Below are 21,675 nucleotides of genomic sequence, written 5' to 3' on the forward strand. Positions count from 1 at the left end.
ATGAATTGCCACCTAACTATTAAGTTATCTTCAGATGTGGTTTACCTTGAAGAATGAAAGTTAAATGGAAAATGAAGTATTCAGAGTAGCTTTAGGCATTCTGTGCAACATTTTTCCACTTAACGTCACACTTCACGAAATACACTTTGAGGTATTGGGAATCATACTTTGAATAAGCAGACTTTAAATATAATGATGAGAATAATGGAACAGGGTTTAATAATAAATATTAGCAATATGGTTTTTTTTTCCTGTAGTGATCTGTTTTTCCTTATAGCATTATTTTCTAGACGCTGAAATGTAACTATTGGACAATTCACATGGTAATTTACTCTTTTATAGGTTGGAACATGGGATCCATTGAGTGGCCTTAACATGACAGAGAATCAGAAAGGAAAACCAGCAAACATAACAGATTCCCTGTCCAATCGTTCTTTAATCGTTACCACCATCTTGGTAAGCAATTATATTTGTATTTCCAGAAATACAGTTGTACAGGAAAGATGATAGAATATGCCATACTAATTACAACAGTAATGAACACTCTGTAGTATATGTTACAGTTACTCAGAATTTACAGTGTCATGAATGAACTCCAGTTGTTAAGCTAGTCATGGATATTTACTGTCATCTAAAATGTAAGTAAATTATCCCAATTTTAGAGTTATGTCAGTTGATTAGTAATTTCACTTTCCTTATTATTGACTAAAATGTTTGGTTCCTTCACGAAGCTATTTGGTTCAACACCATGTGAGAGGGCAAAAGGTGTTTGTTTAAAAAAGTCATTCGGCTGTTAACCTGATGATTTCATCCAGCAAAATTTTTTGCTTTCGTTTGCTAATCTAACACCATGATATTACCTCTAAGGAAAGTATGAAGTATTTAATGTTTATTTTCATCATTGTTATTACTTTATTAAGTTGAAATTTGTGATCATACAGAAATTTAGTTGAGCTGTCATTTGAACTAGATCAGAAGTAATTTCTTTTCAATCCAGTTTTTGACAAATTCACAGTGGTGAATGAGGCATTTTTTAATTATAATTACATATATTTAGTTATGTAAAAACAAATATTCACTAATTTCCACACCATAATATTGAGATAGTCTTTCCATTCAACACCAGCTGCAAACTTGCCTGAAGTGTATGCTGTGTTTGTCTGCTACAATCATTATTGTGAATTTGCATAGATAAAAAAATAATTCAGTCCCCAACGGTTTTTTTCTTCAATAAGCTTTTACCTACCAACACATATTTTGACATTTCAAGCTAGAATGAATTTTCATAGGTACATAGATACAAATGCCAGTGTGTTTTTAACCTTTTATGTAACATAAGCCATATAATTTCATCCAGTGGGTAACTTTTTGGTTAATAATGAAGTCTGGTTTTATTTGAAGATCTACGAGTTATAGAAAATAACCTGAAATCCTTTGTTTCATTTATTCCTCTGACTGAAAAATACATACCTGATATATAATTGGAGCATGGCTGACACTTTCAGATGTAAGTTCTTGTTATTCTAAGACCAGCACAGTTTTACCACACTTTCTCTGTACCGTTAATTACAGTTTATAAAGATATTATCTCTTGGGTTTCTTTGTTATAAAATGTAAATGAACCTCATATAGACTCCTAAAGTAAAAGTATGTTTTCTAAATTATTAGTCTGTCTTTTCCCACTGCCCTTCACAAGTTTTCAAATTTTGTGTATATAAGAGCTACTGCATTATCTAGTAATGGTTCTTATTATTTCCAGTTGAGCCCCCTGTACCTGTTACATTGCATCCGGATATCCTGCCTGGGATTTTTCTCGAAGCATTCCAATGATATATAACTATGTTTCACATTTTTCCTAGTTGATTTCTAGAATTACTGCTTTCCAGAATATAATCCTATCTCTATTAGTGACTTGTTCCCTTTGTTACTCAGTCCTCAACCAGCCTTCGTATCATCTGCACTTTTTATTAACAATCATTGCATACTTGATTCCAGATCAGTGATACCAATACCGGGACAAGGATCAATTCCTGCAACGTTGCATAAGAACACTCAGTTACTTAGGGTGTTTCAAGTTTATTTGTATTTTAACATCTATCTATTGATGAGGTTTGAGTTTATATACTGTATGTATCATATTGATTTTGTATAGTGATACTTACACTTGCATGATTTTGTTTGAAATAATGATCTTAAGACAAGGTAAGCTGCACAAATGTAAACAGCAGTGCTATCAATGAGTACTGATTTGGGACTGGTAAAGCTCACAAAAGTAGATTCCTGAGATTTATGATAGCAGCTGCTTTCTGTAGTCAAGGATACACATCCTCTTAATGGATAACTTTTGGTTAGTGTTTTTTTATAAGCATCTATCCTATTTGCACATATCTAAATAAAATAACAAATAAAAGAAATACAAGGACTTTAAATTGGTGTTACAAGTTGCTCACTTCTAACTGCCTTTTATACTTCAGTTATTGTTCAGTGAAAATTTTGGTAATTGCAATAACTCTTTTAAGCTATGAAGACATTATAATAGTGGTACTCAGAATAATGAAATGAACCAAAAATTCTTCTAGTGCAGAAATCGCATGTACTAGCTTACTTTTGTAGCTATCTTTTTGCACTTCATATGGACAGAATGTATATTACTGAATATTTGTTTTGTAGCAATGGAAGGAACAGTATGAAATACTACAGCTCCTGTAAACCTATTTGCTTCTTCATCACCTTCCTTTTCGCTCCCTTTTTCAGTCTAGAAGATACTACTTTTTAAAAAAAGGAAGTTCTCTCATTTAAACTGTTCACGTGATTTTTCTGTGCTGTTTTTTCACTTTAACAATTTTCTACAATAGTCTATAGTATACTGCCAGCTTTGAAGTCTTCATTTTTCTCTGTAGTTTGCTTTAATGCTCACTTTTCTTTTCAAGATACCAGTCTTTCTTCTATTTTTAATTCTGTCTTCTGAAAATCTGAGCAATATCTTATTCGTCCTTTATAATGTAATCATTAAGATCTTTACAACTGTGAGTATACCCTACTTTTTCAGTGGTGGCTGAGTCTACTGAAGATGAAAACAAATTCATAGGCAAAATAATATTAAATAAACTACAATTCATAAATTCATCTACTGCAAGTAAGGACGGAATGATCTGATGTTTTTTGTCTTGAATTCTGCATAATCCATGGTATAGATAACCATCTGAAAGATTATTCCTTGGTTTATGAGCAATTCAATAGCTCTGTTATGAAAAGGGATCAGGGTTCCCAGGACTTCATCACTTCTCAGAAGTGTACTGGCAAGTAATTTTGGTGCAGAAGCACGTCTGGTTTCCAAATTCTGGTTTCATACCAGCCCAGCCTTCCAGATGAACATGTCCGATGGAGTGATGGTCAGCTTTTTAGGGGGGGGAAAGGTTTTCTTATAATTTGTTTCTCCTAAATTGTCTTTGTTATGACAGCTCTCAAAACTCTGTTTTTTTTTTCCTTTAGCTTTTAGATATAAGTATCTAAATATTTTTGTTCTTGTTCATATTCTACCTTTACTTTGGAAGCTTTTAAACTTTGGAATTCAATTTTCATATTTATAGATGTATGTTCATGGTGTTCATTTATTTATGCTAAATTGTGTGCCAGCCTGTACACAGAATCATACAGGTTCATTTGTCACGTTCTGCTGAAATGGGTGCTCCTTCCCTTTTCCTTACAGCTTTTATGTGCTTTTCTGTATCTTCTTACATGAAAGCTCTGAAAAGCTCACAGTTGTCAAGTTTAATTTTTTCAAGAAACGTGTGAAAGTTATGAAAGGTGTGTGATAATCTCAAATTTAGCACTTTTTTGTTACACTTTTAAAATGTGAAATTAATTTTTTTTTTTACACTATACTTCCCTGAAAAAATCTCTGTAAATATTTTAGAAGGAATAATTATAATGTATTTTCAGAACAATTTTATTTAGTTCAAAATGTAATATCTCTACACTGTATTTTATTTATAGATGCTGCTTTTTCAAATGGTTTTAGCATTTTTTTTGTATTTGGTTTTTTTTTAAGGTATGTGATTTTGTATGTGATTTTTCATTTTACATGCTTTCTCTCCCTTTCTTTTGGACCCAAAGAATATTTCAATCATGAGTTTTTAATGGCCAAAATTTAAATTAATATATATAAAAAAAAAACCTTTACCATTTGTCTTTATAAAGATGTGGCACTCCTTGTACATCACTTGTACACAGAGTTGCAGATTTGTAACCTTTTTCATTTTTTTGGTATATTTTGAGGAATGATACCCGATGCTGGCATTTTCTCGTAATTACTGTTGTATCATTCTGGAATAATTCAAGCAATACCTAAATTTTGAGATGTGAGTAATGCAATAATGCTTGGTTCCTGTTGATGTTATAGCCCTAAATAATTATTTTTTTCTTACAGAAGTATTTGAATTTTGTGTATGACCACACAATAGTTGAATCTGGTTTTGTCTAGCAGAAAAAACTGTAAACTTGATATTTTTCTGTTAGTTTACTTAGATATGACATTTTTTTCCTTGGAATCTAAAGGAATATACAATTCCTTACATTCCAGTTTTAGTACTTTTCTTATCCCCTTTTTATCTACTTTTGTGTCATGATCAGTGTGCCTAAATACCTCTCCCAGACTTCTCATATCCACTTCAACAGTCTGCACCCTGTCCTTCCTGAACTTCATTCCACTCCTGCCTCAGTTACACTCATCTGTCTTCAGCCACCAGTACAGTCTGTACAACTGAGTGATTTCTTGAAGGTGTAGCAGAAATGTAAAGCAAACTACTTCAATGTGTTTCAGGATTTTTTCCACTGAGGAAGTTAAATTAGCTTGCTTTAGAGTTTATGGTGCTCAAAATGCAAAAATGTTTATGTTGAAAATCATCCTTGTCCTAAGATCCAGCATAATGTCTGTGTACTTCTAATAACCTTTGGGGCCTTCAGACTTGCAAGGTATCCAGAGGTATGCTTGGCCACAGTACTTGTTTGTAGTTCAAACATAAAAGTAAGCGATGCTTATCAGACAAGAATGAATGAATGCAGTGGGATCAGCACAAGTTAAAGTTTGACTTAGTAGAAAAGGTCAATAAAGCTATTTCTGTCCTGGCTGGGTGCAAGCAGAAGGTAGGATGGCCATGTATTTATATCTCTGGATATTACTGAGAAGTACTTTCTTTGGGTTCCAAGTTTACATCATCATTCCAAACAACCTCTCTCAAATAATTCTCTAGTGCTTCAATTCCCTTCTACCAAAATGTTAGTAATAAAAATATACTTTTACATAGTGGAAGGATCTGTTTATAACTCCACTTCAGGATTTGCATTTATGAACACCAAGGCCATCAGCTGAGGAAAATGCTTGCTGTATTTGTTGGATGTCTAGGGTTTGCATTTTTTTGTTTGTTTTCCCCAGTCTTCTGAAAATTTAAGATACGTCATAAGAGAAAATAATGTTTTGCTTTCCATTATAGTACGATCTAATAATGTCTTTGATATCCTTCATGTATCATGAAGACAGTATGATTCATTTCAGCTGAAAAATAGGTTAGTACAGTCTGCAGTGTTGCCACAGTTTAGTGATTTCACGTACTGTGGTTTATTGAATCAAGTGTGTTTGCTTGAAATAGGCATCCAGTCATATCTGTTTTGCTTGAATGGAATGGAAACTTAGTACAGATTCTTGGGATGCAGCTGAATTAATTTAAAGTCTGGCTGAAGTGAAGAGTAAGTTGTGGGGGAATAAAGAAAAATATATTTTTCAGGGGCCTGACAAAATGAGGGAAACTGCAGAAAAGAACAAATATGGCTTGAGTTCTTTCAGCTGTGATTTATCAAAGCATAGTTATGACTACATGCTTCATGACCCAAAAGGTCATGCTAGGAAATCTTTCAAGAAATATCAAGGTGTCAAATAAGTATATTAATAATTAATATCTCTTATAGATAATATAGTGGAGGATGACAACTTTGGTGTTTTGTTGTGTCTGGCCCTAGTTTCCTCTATCGGAATATCCTGGCTCCAAAGACTAGTGAGATGTCTAATATATTACATTGTTTTGATTGATTGTAACTAGTGGATTGTTTCAGCTCTCCCACTTGAATTTTGACTGCCAACTGTGAAAGCCTATTGTGTATTCCTTACATCTGACATAAATGTTAATTAGATATGGCAGCCTTTTGACTCCAGTATCCCTGATGAACACGAGCTAATGATTAAAATTCTCTCTTCCAGCAGTGGCAAATTTTAAAGATGGCTTTCCTCTTTTCATCATCAGGACTTCCACTGTTTTTTGTTGTTTTGTTTTGCTTTTTTCAATACTGATAGCAATACAAAAGTTCTAGATTCTTTAAAAAATATCTATGTCCATGTCTAAAGTATTAACGAACAATCCATGTGTTTGATAACTATCCATAAAAGTTAAAATTAGAATCATTTAAAATGTAGAGTTTATTGTTGTCATTTCTACTAATATCTTTCTAGTTGAAATATAATACATCTCACAGGTATAATTCAAGTAAGTATTTCTTGTCCAAATCTGAAAAGAAAATATACAGATCAAGAGAAACAAAAATAAAATTCTATCAGTAATTTTTTTCCATGGCCACAGTTGTATAGAATAAGTGAGGTTTCATTCAAGTGTTAGTTGTACTTTTTAAACATTAAAACAAGTCTGAAAGCTAAAATATTAATTCAGCATGTAGAAACATAAGACAATAATCTTTTATTGTGTAGGGAAGCTTTAATATTGTAATGCAACTTATGCATTAAAAAATGAATACCAATCAATTTTGCAAGTAGAATACATGAAAATGTGTAATGGACGAACTGTTACATTGACATCCCTAATGAAAAATGTCTATGGAGGTAGTATACTCATGTTTCATAGAAGTGATGCAACTTAGAGAGTTATCATGAAACCAATTGTTTATATTCATGGAGGCTTAACACATAAAGTCAGAAGAAAACATTTGGATCATTTAATCTGGCCTTTTATACAATACAGTTGAAATTTTACTCCTTGTTTCTTTTTGAAACTTGTCTGATTTTTGTCTTATTTGAATTTTGGACTTCAGAAAACTGTTTATATCAGATAAAGACGTTATGTAATCTCTCTACTCCTTGATGTAATCCTCTTTTTTGTATCCAGAAGGGTGCTACCCCTTCTGATAATAAAGTATGACAAATGACTGTCATCATCTGATTATTTTGACTTCACTGTCACTGAAAGGAATCAGTGTGGTTAAAGTTCGCCACGCAGCCAGGAGGATGTCACCTTATCAATAAGGCAAAACATCTTTATTAATCAACAGTACATGTAAAAAGAAACAGCAGTCATCTGTCACTTGGGGGGGGTCATATAATTCTTGAACGAACTTCTGTGATTTTTTTTATACTACTTAATTAATACTTTTCAGGGATTTATCTTCTCTTAACTGATGCAATTTTTGATCTACCTCCTACTTTATTCTTCCTTGTGACCACATCTTTATTTGCAGTAGTTAGTGTACTTTGCAGTAAATTTTATCAGAAAAATGTATACTTGCATTTACTAGTTTATCTGCATTCTCACTTTTAGTACTTATCTGGTTGAGGGGGTGAGGCTCTTGTGTATCAATCTTCATTGGAGATATTTTAGTCTTCTGAGACATTAAATGACTACTTGGACCTTAAAGTTTTGTAGCAAGCTGACCTGTTGATGAAATTAAGTAAATAATATCTCCCAACAGGGGTTCTCAGGGTAAATTTCTTTATGATTTCCATCATTGTTTCTCAAAGCTTTACTTTAAAATGATAAAATATACACTATTTTCTTGAGTCCATCATACCAAAATCTTTGTTTGCACATCCCCTCCTTCTTACTTGCTGTTCATGTAATATTTGTGTTATCAGAAAAAAAAACAGATAATATTTTTTTGTTGTTGTTAAAAGTCAATGTAAGAAAATGGGACAGTGTTTAAAAAAAAAAAAGGGCACTGGAAAGAATCACAAGTAAATACTGATTGGATGCCTAGAAAGGTTTTAACACTTTGCTCTTCAGAAGGGGTTACTTGATTAGGATTAAACTTTGGCCAGCCAGATTTTAATGAATTTAAATGTGTGTAAATTTCACTGCAAAATTTTATGTAGCACAAATTCAAGAACCTTGGGTTTTGCAGTCAAACATCACTTAAATGGATAAGAAAGATATAGGATTAATTTCTATATATTATGACAAATTTATTTGATCCCTTTCTATGTTTGTTATGAAGTGCTCCAGTATTTTGCAAATATTCACTTCAAGGCAGGTTTGGCCTTCTATCAGTTTATATTTGAAATAAGTAATGAAGTTAGGACAGTTGTGTTTAAATTAACATTAACCTTTAATTCTGTAATTATTTATTTGTCAGTTGAATCTGATATGAAAAGTGCTTTCAGTACCTTTGAGTTAGGTATTTATATTTTAATCTTTAATTATTTATTTATTTTAGGGAATTTTCTTATTGGCTGTGTCAGTCTGCTATATTTTAATCATATTGGTGTCTGTTATAAGTCTGATTTTGCTTTCTGATACATACACAGTTGTACTACCAGTTAGTGACATGTATTTATAAATGGCGTCTCATGCTCTAATTTATCCTTTACAACATTGACCAAGGGTCATTCAATTAATATATGCCATATGAGCAAGAAATACAAGTGTTTTAGCTGACTTGGTCCTTTCTTAATGGTTGAAACAAGAAATTTTATCACTTCTGAGAATGCATATTTTCCTGCTAGGTTTATCATAATGATTCTAATTCTTGTCATTTTTTATCCTGGCAATTATCATTAGTAAGTTTTTAATAAAAATATTTTTCTACCTTGCATCCTCTCTAGACCTGATTAATTTTCTTCTTGTAATGTTTTGTACTGAACAAATACTTATTTCTTTCTAGTCAACCAGGTACTACTTAGCTGCTTTTGCAGATAATTGATTTTCCTTATGCTAAGGTAAAGGCCACATACTTCAGATGCCTTTTTAACTAGGCAGAAACCTGCATTTCATGAAACAAGATCACTTTGTATTATATCACTTTTTGAGTCACTAGAATTGGCTGTCTTTTGTTTAATTTCTTTCTCTGGGCTAGAATGACCGCCAAGAATAAAATGCTATCCCCTCGTGATCCTCTTCAATCTTTGAGAGTTCTGCAGGGTATTGCAGAGTTACATCCATGTGAATTTAAAGACTACTAAGATATAGAATAACATATCTGGAAAGGAAAGATTCCATCCTGCTATATACTTGCTTCATATAGATTTTTTTTTTAGACAAAACTTGCTCCAAAATTTTTTTTTCATTTTCTTTATTCTTCAGAAATCTCTTTACAAGTGTGTTGGATTTTCTTATGTTTTATGCTGAACAGTTGTTGACAAATGTGTTGATACCATTTTTTATTTCCTTTGACCTGGTGGTTTTTAAAGGGCAGCTTTCCTCTGCAGGATCCAACTTGCACTCCACATAAGGTCCCCATGGGCAGGAAAAAAGTAAAGTCACATGATCATTGACAGTCATGATTGTTGTTTCATAACTAGTTGTGACACTTTTTGTGCTTGAAAAGGAAACATTGCAACTTATTGAAGTCGAACTTCAAGAACAGGATACAAGACCACACGCAGATTTAAAGGTATATTTCCCTTTAATGTTATTAAGATGGTACTTATATCAGAACTAGAGAATATAAATTCTGCATACCCTACAAATTCTACTCTGGCACTCAAACGCTTGTCTTTGTGCAAGCCTAATACACAGTTTAAAGATGGCTCCTCTCATGTTAGCAGCCACGGGCACCTTCAGTAGTCCGGTATACTTGGTATGACCCCCTGCACAGTGAGTAGTTGGTTAGTTTCCTGTTTTTTCTTCGTCAGCCTTTAAAGATATGGTTATCATAACATACACTGATGTTTTGCAAACAAACTCCAAGTATTCTAGTCAGACAGGATACATATTCTTGTTCTATGATCATTGAATAAATCACATATGCAAGTGATGAGCTTGAAGAAGCCAGCTAACTTGGCAGAAATTTGCTAAAAATGGTAAAGACAGCTCAGACTTGGAAGACCTATTTTTAATACTCACATATTGAAATCGAACTGGCATAACAACAATGGTGCTGTAATGTTATTGAGAGAACCAGTGAAAATAGTCTTGATGACATATGCAAAAAAATTATTTTCAACTCTGTAGTGATAAATTTTTCCAAATTGCTCATCTGTATTACATTGACAGAATGTTTACAGCCACCCATGGTGATTACTTTCTCCAGACAACCCAAGCTCATGTTCATAGTGTTAATTAGGCAAACTGAACATTTCAGACTACTAACTGTTCATGTGACTATTCCTTCAAGTGCAATGTGGGTGCTTAGCACTGAAAATAATTTGTTTGCAGTATATCTCAAGTTTCTAAAAAAGCCCAGGGAGGGTTATCTTGTTATACTCTTGTCCTGAGTTTTAGAGATATTGACGGTTTATGTCCAGTGAAAAACTGAAGTTTCTAGTTGTTCGCTTTTGTTGTTCTAAGTTGTCCTGTTTTAAAAAGAAGTAGTGGTGTGAAGACTTCCCCTTCAGAGAAAAAAATATCCATGTGAAATATAACCAGTTGAAACAAAACCAGTGTTTGATTTCAGATTAAATTTGATAGTTTGGTGATAGAGGTATAGACTGAAACTTAGAGGAGTGTACTGCACGTTTCTGAGAACAGATACTTAAGGATACTGTTGCTCAGTTTGTAGCATGCATTGAAATGACACCCCTCCCTTCCTTGCTTTTTTCTAAAAATATTTACATTAAATACTATGAATTATCTAACTGTAGAATTATATGTATGGTTGGTGATATGTGAACCTTTTGAGTATATGTAATTTAGACTCTTTGTTCTTGCACAAATTTTATGAACTCCTATGATTTAAACCTTGTGAGAAAACATCAATTAATCTAGCCTCCCAGTTTCAAATGTAAGCTAATGATAACAAAACTTTATTTACCCACATTCCTTTAATCTCTCTCATTATTCCCAATGCCCTTTATCTTTTAATTTATTTCCATATTCTAAGTATTTCTATATGCATAAACTTAATTTGGGTAATTCCTTCCTGCTGAGCTGGTCAAAGGTTTGCTACAAAGTTAACAGATTCCATATATCAAGAATAAGCTAAACTAGAAGCAAGATTAATTTGGGTGACAAAAAGGGTTGGTTTTAAAGTGCAATAACTTTTTACGAGGGGAAAAAGAGAAGAACTGGAGAAAACTGTGGGATTAATAAAACCCACTTCCTAATAAATTGAAGCCGAATCCTGTTGAAGCTAAGTAAGAAAATGCTTTACATGGCAAATAAAAGGTCTGAAGAGAAAAAGTAAATGTTTTGGACAGTGAAAGACTATAAGGAAAAGCAGCAAGAGCCATTAAGTAATGGCTTAATGTAAGGATTGTAAAGTATTAAGGGAGTAGTAATAACTCATTGATCAGTCATCTCAGCAAAAGCTTTTTTTCAATAACAAAATATTATAATTATTAAATAATAGCATAGAGACTATTGTAGCCCTTATCCAAGCTGGCCAGGGTAAAGAAAGAGTATGGAGTTTGAGCTATGAATTTCAGAAAGTGTTGCACAAATTTTTTTTGTAAAAAAGCATTAGCAGAACAGATAAAGTGATTGAGGATTACTGTAATGATCTTTCAGGAAAGTATGCAAGAATTTATGGATGAGCTGGATGGCTCAGTGAAGAAAATCCTCCTGTCCTTACTAAGTAAAGGAGACAAAAAAGCATGAATTGGCAATTATACTGCTTCCCTGATATAGCACATATTTAAATTCTGCCCCATATAATTCGGGATTGCATGGAATGGAAGCTAGAAACAAAACTGCAGTCAAGAATCTTGTCAAGATTGCAGAGTGACTGGGGGATGTGTGACTCTACATATCTGAACAACTCAGAGAGCAAATGTCTAGGATCTGTGTACACGAGCATTCGAAGCTACGTAGCAATTTCATAATGCCTAGAGAGGCATATATAGAATGTTATATTTGGGAAGCACAAGTCTGAGGTTTTTTACAACTGAAACATGGTTTTTTACATCGTCACAAAAGAAATTTTAGGATTTAAAGTGTAGCTAAACAATTCTATTGAGTATTTAATCCAAATTTAATATGGGATAATATATTTGAATTAACTACTGTTGATAAAGAAGTTCCAGACATTTTGGAAAGTTCCAAAAACACAGACTGACACAGCTGAGATGGACAATTTTTCAGCTGTGAATTCACTTCTTGGATGGTGAATGTTCTTTTCACATCAGAAACAGTTGCCACAGGCTTTTTTTTTTTTTTTATAAGAGGTGACTGAACTTAGTTTTTTTCTTCTAGCCAAACAGTCTAAATTCTTAGATAACCTAAGTATAGTGACCATTATAAAGTGTCTGCTAATTTCTAACCTATATTTCTTTTGCCTAAGTTTAAGACCATTAATTCCTGTCCCCTTTTCTGTAGATAAAGAACTTTCTTGGCTCATTTTTGTGATAACTTTGTATGTGTTGAAGACTTTTACCACTTCCCTTTCAGTCTGTTTTTCCTTAGGTGAAACAACCTATATTCTTTCAGTCTTTCCTCATCCTATTTTGTAGACCTTGGTTAATTTTTCTTCTGAACTGCAATATTCACAACTGAATGGAATATGGCAACTGAAATGTTAATAGTGTCAAAAATATAAAATGATAGAGTAGTTTTGATGGGAAGGGACCACTGTAGGTCCTCCAGTCCCAACTCCTGCTCAAAGCAGATCCAAGTAGGTCAGGTTTTTTTTTTTGTTTTTTTTTTTTTTTTTTTTTGTTCTCTTCATTAATTGTTGAATCTAGTATATGATCCCCATGTCATCTAGAAATTAATTTTATAGAGCTGGTACCTAATCACCTCTTCTTCTCCTGAATTTCTGCAATTTATTATTAATCTGAAGTGTGGAAATTGCATTAATTCCTTCTGAATGCCATTTTTAAACTAGTCTTCTGTTTTCTGAAACTTACCAATTTGAATTCTGATCCTGCCCCATTGTAGAGTGAATACACATCCAATTAGCATCTTTTCTGTTTAAGAATAAGTGGAAATAATTAACTGTACCCTGTAGAGGCATATCACTTATTATAACTTTCCAGATTGCTAAAGAATCTCTTTCAATGAAGTGCACATTTCTGGACAGTCAAATTTTCTTCATATTTTTAGGAAGAACAGGATGACTTTGCATATAACACAACACAATGACTTTCCTCAACTTCTTCCCTTCTCTGTATTCTCTTAGCTTTAGGTTCCCACAAATTAAATAGTTTTATAACTTGCTTAGGATAAAGATACTGTTTTTCTAAAAATTGCATCAATCACTCCACAATTTCATAGCCCTCCTTTCTCCAATTTGTGAAGTTTTTTTGGATTGGGAAGAGTTTAACGATAAGCCTTTTACAGTCTCCTTGAAGCTTCCATAAATTCCTAAACGAAATTCCTGATGGATCTGAAATGACTAAAACTAGTTCTTCTGTGAATTCATCAGGTCCAAACATCCTGAAAGTACTTGAAGTTCAAGGGCTCACTGAAGTTATCTTTCCCTACTTTAGTCTAAACACTTTTACATGTGTTTCTTGTGTTAATTTTGTACATTATCTGATCAGTGTTAGACTTGACAAAGAAGACAGGCACAGGAAAATCATGAAACTGTCTGATTGTCTTTGAAATGTTATTTCATGGTTTTCTTTTCCTGCTGGGCAACAGATGAGCTAGTGCCTAGAATTTCCTTTTATCCTTGCTTCTAGAATGTAACTTTTTTCCCTTAATATTGATTGCTAATTGTACTGTATGTTTTGCTTTGGCATTTATGTATTTGTCCCTGTGTAAGTTTTATGTTTGTTTCTTTGCTTTTCTGTTTGTCCTTCACAATCTGAGTTACATTTCTCTTCCTCCATGCTTCTTCCTTTTCAGAGTTTCAGTTTACTGAAGAATTCATGTTTGGGTCTTGTTACTTATTTTTCTACCCTTTCTGTGTTCTGTCTTAGCATAGCTTCTGCTTGGCCAGTAGTGTACTTTCTTTAAGGAATTCTCATTTCATCTGAAAAACTGTTTTACTTACAGTTGTTTTCTGTGAGATATTTCATCTCAGTTGTCTGAGTTTAGTAACAACTGTTTTCATACATAGTTTTTGCTCTATCGCTGTCTCTGCTTCTCAAGAATTATTTAGTGACTCTTGTCATTTAAATTGTGTTGAACTTTCGTGATTCCTCAGTTAGGTCTTTGTTCTTGTCAGTACTACATCTAGAACAGCTCTCCTCAAGTCATTTGCCTATCTATTTTTTGAAAAGTTTCTGTCAAAACGTCCTAGTAGTTTCTCTGGACACTTTATATCACATTACATTCCTTGTTAATTGTATGAAGACCAGCACTGTACTTTTTTAAAATATGGCCATAACCTTCTTAATTTCAATAGGAGTATATAAATTAGAATCCCAGCAGAGTCTTGATTCAGTAGTTTATTTTATTTAGAAAAAAAAAGTGTAAGAGGCAACAGAGGAAGAGATATACTCTGAACATGCTTCTTTTAAGAGCAAAAGGTCTCCCAGCTTTCTTCCTTGCATTTTGGGTAAAATCTTATGTGTCAAAGTTCCAGTTCTATGCAGCTATAATGCTTAAATCATAGGACACCTCGAAATAGATGCTTACATCAGGAATACTGACAAATAATTATTAAAGCTGTTAGGTACCTGTAGAATGAAGTGCCTTTAACCCTGCTCAGTGCTGATGTGGAGATTTAGGGCTGTATGAATTTTGTTAATTTACCCTGGAGAGTTTATCTTATTATTCATTGAGACTTGTATTTGGTGCAGTAATTGTATCTACTACCACTTGTCTTACTTTACTTGGTTCTTATTTTTGTATTATAGTAAAAAAATGAAAAAAACCTTTCTAAAACATGACCAAAGACTGACTTGTGTATTTAACCTGTCAAATACAACTTGAATATTGGTGCCATATTGTAGTGGAAAACTCTACCTTTTGTTTTTTGCCTTTTTCCCTTCAGTTTTGCATTTGAGGAAGGTTATCCTATATTGAAGAACAGATGTAAAAATCCTATTTTTTGCTAAATGTTGTTTCTTTCCGTAATTATGAATATTCTGCCAATCATTTTACTTTGTTTGCTGTTCTGTTTGCACATCACTTTATGCAAAAAAAAGTCACATTACAGTTTAAATTAAATATAAAAAGATAAATGTTTAAAGAAAATAAATTCTGTTTTCATGGAATGTATATCATAAAATTTGCTTTATGAGTTAATTTTTTTCTGGTTTTGCTGCAGTCTTGTAAATGGCAGCCTATACCTTGACACCACAGAGCAGTAGGTGATTTCACTGACTTTCCCCCCCCACCATGGGTTTTCTATTCTTTACCTAACAAAGTGTTGAGAAAACAGTTAAAATACTTGTATAAAGAAAAGTATAAAACCTAATACTTAAAACATTTGACTGATGTTTGGCGTTTGAATTTTTTTTGTCAGTTGCCAAAGCACATTGTTTCTGCATTTTAAGAGGCTTACAATGTCCATCCAAACAATGCGTTTGATGTTAACATATAATGTATGTTGTTAAGGAGCACATTTAAATTTAATGTTTATATTAATTCCTTGAAGATATGTGCACAGTGATTACAGTGTCATTTTTTTCAAATAAAAATGAGAAAGAGGGTCTTCTGACTAACTTCAGTGTGAAGAAAAATAGACTTTAGACAGATATAAAGAAAAGGTAAAAAGATTTTACTTTTCATTTCATTCTTTGTACAGGGAGTGGTATCATGACAGTGTACTACATTAGGTTAAAAAGAAAAGAAAGGTGTGGGGACACTCATTATCCATTCTGTCCTTTTAATTTTTACAGGAAGAGCCATATGTTATGTTCAAGAAGTCTGACAAACCCTTGTACGGAAATGATCGATTTGAAGGTTATTGCATTGACCTCCTCAGGGAGCTGTCTACTATCCTTGGATTTTCCTATGAGATTAGACTGGTGGAGGATGGAAAATATGGAGCCCAGGAAGACGCCAGTGGACAGTGGAATGGAATGGTTCGTGAACTAATTGATCATGTAAGTAAACTATTGGAAGCTTTCTACTAACCATTTAGATTTCAGTTCTACCTATACAATTTGTACAACTTCTATGATAGTGCCATTTGATTAGTACTATTTTGGAAAATGCAGATTTTAAAGAAGTAATGGAAGTAGATTCACATCAATGGTTTCTATAGTGTAGAATTTGTTCGTTAAACAAAGATTGCTCTGCATCTCTGTTTTACCTATAGGCAGTTTTTGTTTCTGCCAAACTGGTTTAGCTCTTCCGTGGCATATGCCTAAGTCAAAACAAAGAATAGATAGTATTCAGAATTTATTTCAATATATACTTTTTGTGACAAAACATACATCTTCATTAATCAATAGAAGTCAGGCCTCTTCTGACAGTGGATCTTAGACAAAGTCTAGTTAGAGAAATTTCTGTGCCTGTAGTATAAACACAAAAATCATTTGATATACACCAAGAAGAGGAATATCTTTCTTGTAAGTGCAAGCAGTAAGACAAAAATGTCAACATACACTGAAGCAACAAAATAATACAATGTGTGCCAAAACAGGTAGCATGACAATTACTTATAAATGAGTAAGGCAGGTATTACTTTGTGTCCTTCAAAGCATGCATTCCTAGTTGGTCATGCCAGTTGAATTCAGTCTCTTAGAAAAATTTCAGTCAATTTGAAAATTATGTCATTGTCCCTTTTTGCATTTATTTGGGTGAATTGCTCAATATAGAGACATCTGATCAAAGAATGAGATAAAACATTCTGCAAATCGCTGTCATTTAAAATATGAAGAAAGAGAGACTCTTTTATAGCTAAGTCACGTGAAACCTCCTAATGAAGGCAGAAATGCATTAATAACTCAAAGAAAAATATTCACTAATCTTGTTTCAATTTGCTTTAAGATTTCAGCAGATGGGCAGAACATGTGCTAATCAAAATATTCATATTTACTAGAAGGGTTGTTAACTTTGTGCTTTTCTAGTAATTAATAATTTGTTATTGCAGTTGCAATAGATGTTGATTATGCCTAGCTTCACACTTTTAAGAAGAATGCGTGGGAGTATTATATTTATATGATCTTTAAATGTGTATATGTATTACACCCAGTACACACACACAGAAAGCAAACAGATGTTTAGCTAGACTCTCTGTCCATCTTTATATATGCATGTTTTTACACATGTATAAATACACAGGCATGCATAGCTATTAGATTTTATAGTTGTTAAGTAGTATCATCGTCTGGAACTAATTTTCCATGATTAGGGTGGGGATTGTGGAAGCATTTCTTATATAAATCTTCTTCAGAAAAAAAAATCACATTTTGGTATGCTTTTATTATTCAGCCTTATGGCTTTCTTGAACATGCACTAGTACAGCCTCCTAAGCTTTTCACTAAGATAATCTTGAAATATAATGCATTTGAAGAAGTTGCAGCAGTAAATTATGTGGAACAGGAGCTTTTCCAATCCTTTCCTCGTGATAACTCAGAATGGAATGTGTGTTCCTTTTTCACATAGACAACATATAACTAAACTTAGAGTAAAATTTATTTTGGCTTTTGAAATGGTGTTTACTTAGGAGTCAAAAAGGTTTAGATACTATGCTTAGTCTATCATGGAAGATGTAATCTTAATTTGGATCATAACTTCTACTAGTCTTTCTCAATTTCATAGTTGTTAAAATTTTCCTTTAAAATTTTCTCTGTTTTCATCTGTTTTTGTTTTGTAATCTATTTGGATACATGCAGTTTATTTATGCATCTGTGCCCTTTATTTGCATGCATGCTACTGGTACATTTTATTAGCAAACAACCATTCAGAGAAGAATTCCAGATAGACAGTTACCATATTTGATGTTTCCATATGATTAGTACTTCACTTGGCCCATTAGCTTAGCTTTCCAGTCTTTCTTTTCCCTTAGAGAATATTTTTCAAAGTGTCAAAAAGGTTTTATTTGGTATAAAATAATGTAGTGAACTCAATTGCTATTTCTTTTGAAAAGGTGAAATGATTCTGTCTACATTTTTCAACCTGAGTTTCTAATTAAAATAAATAGACTACACAATAAAGACAGAGCTCTGAAAGTTGCCATAGTACTTAAATATATTTGAAAAATATTTTTAGAATTTATTTTATTTTAATCTGTTTGTTATATTTTAACTGTCAGTCACTTAAGTTCAGAAAGAAGGGATACTATAGTATATATCTTTACAAGGGTAGTTTCTAGCATTTGTAATTCAAGAGTAAATAAAATGGATAATTTCTGTATATTATGTGTGTAGAAAAGAAGATGCATAATTTATATAAAGATAAAAAGTACCAAATAATCTATTAATTTTTTTTAATAAACTTTAAATCTGTGCTTACTCACTTTACATGATTGCTTAGACTCAAAAGTGTAAGTGAAATGAACATAATGCTATCTGAACTAAGCTCAGCATATCTGTCAGTTTCAGGCTTGAAATTCTATGGTGTCAACAGAGACTTAAACCTTTACATCAGGCTTTGTGTGTTTTCAGTCTCCTTTCCATAGTTTACTCACATTTCTTCTTTCTTTGACTGTTCTACTCAGTGTTCACTTATGTCATCATTCTGCTATTGGTCTCCAAACAATGACTAGTTTTCTTTTGAATAAATGATAAATACTAAAAGTGAAAAAAGAGTTTAGTGATTCCTTGCCTTTGAGAACTGAATGATAATTAATTCTTCTTGGAAAAGACAGTGGTCTCTATAGCTGCAAAAGCAAGAGAAACGTTCACTAGGACAGCAGATATAGATGAGACTTCCCTATGAAAACATTTTAAATTTAATTTCTCCAGTTAAACAATCTGATTTCTTTGCCACATTTTTTCACTCAGTATCTTACCGTCCTCTCTGGTTAATTCATGTTAAGGGTGTTAGTTATCTGGGGGAGGGAGGGCTAAAATCCAGGTATCTCTATCCTTTATGGATTAATTTTTCATAAAGAAGTATTATTTATACTGACTTGTTGCCTTTGGTTTAAGAACTTTACTCAAGGATAGATTTTTTGAATTGGTTTTGAATAGAATTATAAATTCTGTAGATTTCAGGTTTTTCTGTGGTGCTAAAAGTTGTTATGGCATTATATTTTATTGTATAAGATATATAGTGTGAGTTTGTAAATTTTGTTCCCCTATAGCTAGCAGATACAGATACAATAAAAATATATAATTTTGCCTTTTTTTCTGTTAGGCGTTCTACTTTAGAGCTCCAAAATTACTTCAAAACATTCTTATCATTGGGTTCTAAAACAGGCAAAATTTACTATTTTATACTTTCCCAGAGATAAAAGTGAAAATTAAAAATTCACTGGGAAATAATTTGGTATTATTATATGCCATTAAAAATAATGTTATTTTTTCCTGGCTCTTTGTTTGAATGATTCTTCTACAGCACAAATCTTATGCATTACAAGTAGCCTTTAAGGCTTGCTTATCTTTTAATATTAATAAATAATTATAGAAATAGTCCACTTTTTAGGTCATGACTGTTCTTTTATTTTATGTGAGGATTAACGGGAACTTTTCTTCGTATTTGAGAAGAGTAGGATTTTCAGCCTGGAGGAAGTTAAGACTTATGTAGTTGGGTACTTGGATAACATAATTTGAATTATCTTGAGACAGCTTTGCATTTCACTTCAGTGTCTTCTGAATTTTTTTAAATCAAAATTTTACTAATAAATGCTTACATACAAAATGTTTACATTTAAAAAATGGTAGGAGCCTTTTGTTCTCTCAATAACAGAATAGCTTCAGATGTTCATCTGACATGTCACAGGACAGCTTAATTAGTAAATCAGAGGCAGAATATCAGTATTGACTTTAGAAACCTGTTTTGCCTTGCTTATCTGAATTTGGAAAATTCAGGACTTTGGCACAGTGGTTTATCTCTATTCCTTTTTGGCCAACATTTATGGCTGTGAACTCTCATTCATTTAATATTTCTTTAAAAATATTATAGATGTCATAGCTGAAACAGGTATATCAACTGAGTAAGCATTAGGGAAAAAAAAAGGCCTGAAATATAAGACAAGAGGAGATTCAAAGAAAGACGGTTCTTCAGAGAATTCCATTATATATGATAACATTTGAGTGCACTGCTGATGAGAAGTTAAATTGGTGCTAATAGAAAAATAGTGAACTAGTATTGTAAGATGTTACTTAGGATCTGCAAGAAAGGTTTCAAACTATTTAGGCCTTAAGTTTAGAACATGTTTCTATATTGGCCTTTTAAAATATTTATTCCAGTCACACTAACAGCTATAAAATTATCAATTTAAATCCAGAAATGGTTATTTCTCCTTCTTTAACGCATTTTCCATTGATTCATAGTATAGATTAATTACATGATCACATAATGCTATAACACAAACAAAAAATAGATAGGAATGTATCGTAATGCAAAAGTTACTCTAATTCATATTTCTGAAAAAAATCTACCTTTTTTCCCTGACCTATCTTTCTCCATTTAAACCTGCATCTCAGACTTCTCTTAATGTTCGTCTTGCCTATCTTACTGTCAAATTCAGTTGGACATCAAAACTTACCTCATTATTTTTTACTCGTCTATTTTATTTTTTTAATTCTTGTCACTGTTCCTAACACCAACGTTCTAACGTTCTCGTAAAAGTTCAGGACCACAAGGGAGCCATTTTAGATATCTGCCTCTTTATTTCCCTTTCCATAAAGACTGTGTTCACATCTTGCCATGTCTTCTATAAATCTTGAAACATCAACTTTTTTTAAATATTGTTTTCTTGCCCATACAGTAAAATAGCTCTCAGGCCAGACCTTTCTTTTGTACATTTGCCTGCAGCAGCAACACTGTTTCTGTCTTCTAAGAAGTTCATTAATCCATTTGTTGAGCTCCATGTTCCTCACTGACCTAACATTTTATGAGTGCTTTTCTCTTATTCTGCTACATAAGTGCTGTTTTAAGTGCTTTATTTCCATATCACTGTTGCTGTTTGAATCATAAGAGTATAATTAAAACTCCTTGATATTTTATTTTTGTCTTCTGCAGAAACTCTTAGTAATAACTGTTTATATTTTGACAGAGAATTTGACACTGAAATGAATCCTAAAATAGATTTTTTTTTTGTTCCCAGTTACAAGAATTTACTGATTTGTAACTGTTGTTATTAAAAACATTTTTTCATTAGACATTCCTTTGGCATGTATTTTTCAATCAATTAATGATAAGTGCATTTCTCTTTGGCATTTTTTGTTCTAGTTTTGGTACTCAATAGAGGAAGTGAAACAAAATCTAGTCAACATTTTAATTTAAAGAAGTTATGATAAAATGAGAACTTTAAGATCAGATGTTGAGTTTAGGATTGTATTTTGACCCCCAGTCAATTTGGGGTCTTAGTAATTTTCCTTTTGGAGACTTGGGTGAAGACTTGTTCTTTTCATAGAACTTGTTAACTTCAATGCAATAAAAGAATTCTAGGACACGAGTTTATCAGCTTTCTTAGGAATAATTCTTCCCCTGCTACTACATCATGTCAATGGTG

General features: G+C 32.5%; 1 protein-coding gene across 1 annotated transcript in view; it reads left to right on the forward strand.

Moving 5' to 3' along the window:
* The window catches only part of GRIK2 (glutamate ionotropic receptor kainate type subunit 2), a 418,771-nt gene that overhangs the window by 234,742 nt on the left and 162,354 nt on the right, over positions 1-21,675 (forward strand). Inside the window, exons 9-10 of the mRNA XM_075087352.1 lie at positions 343-456; positions 15,944-16,150. Coding sequence (XP_074943453.1) covers positions 343-456; positions 15,944-16,150 — 321 coding nt within the window. The remainder of the gene's footprint in view (positions 1-342; positions 457-15,943; positions 16,151-21,675) is intronic.

The sequence above is a fragment of the Phalacrocorax aristotelis genome, chromosome 3 (genome assembly GCF_949628215.1).
Source record: "Phalacrocorax aristotelis chromosome 3, bGulAri2.1, whole genome shotgun sequence".
In the NCBI taxonomy this organism is placed as follows: Eukaryota; Metazoa; Chordata; class Aves; order Suliformes; family Phalacrocoracidae; genus Phalacrocorax; species Phalacrocorax aristotelis.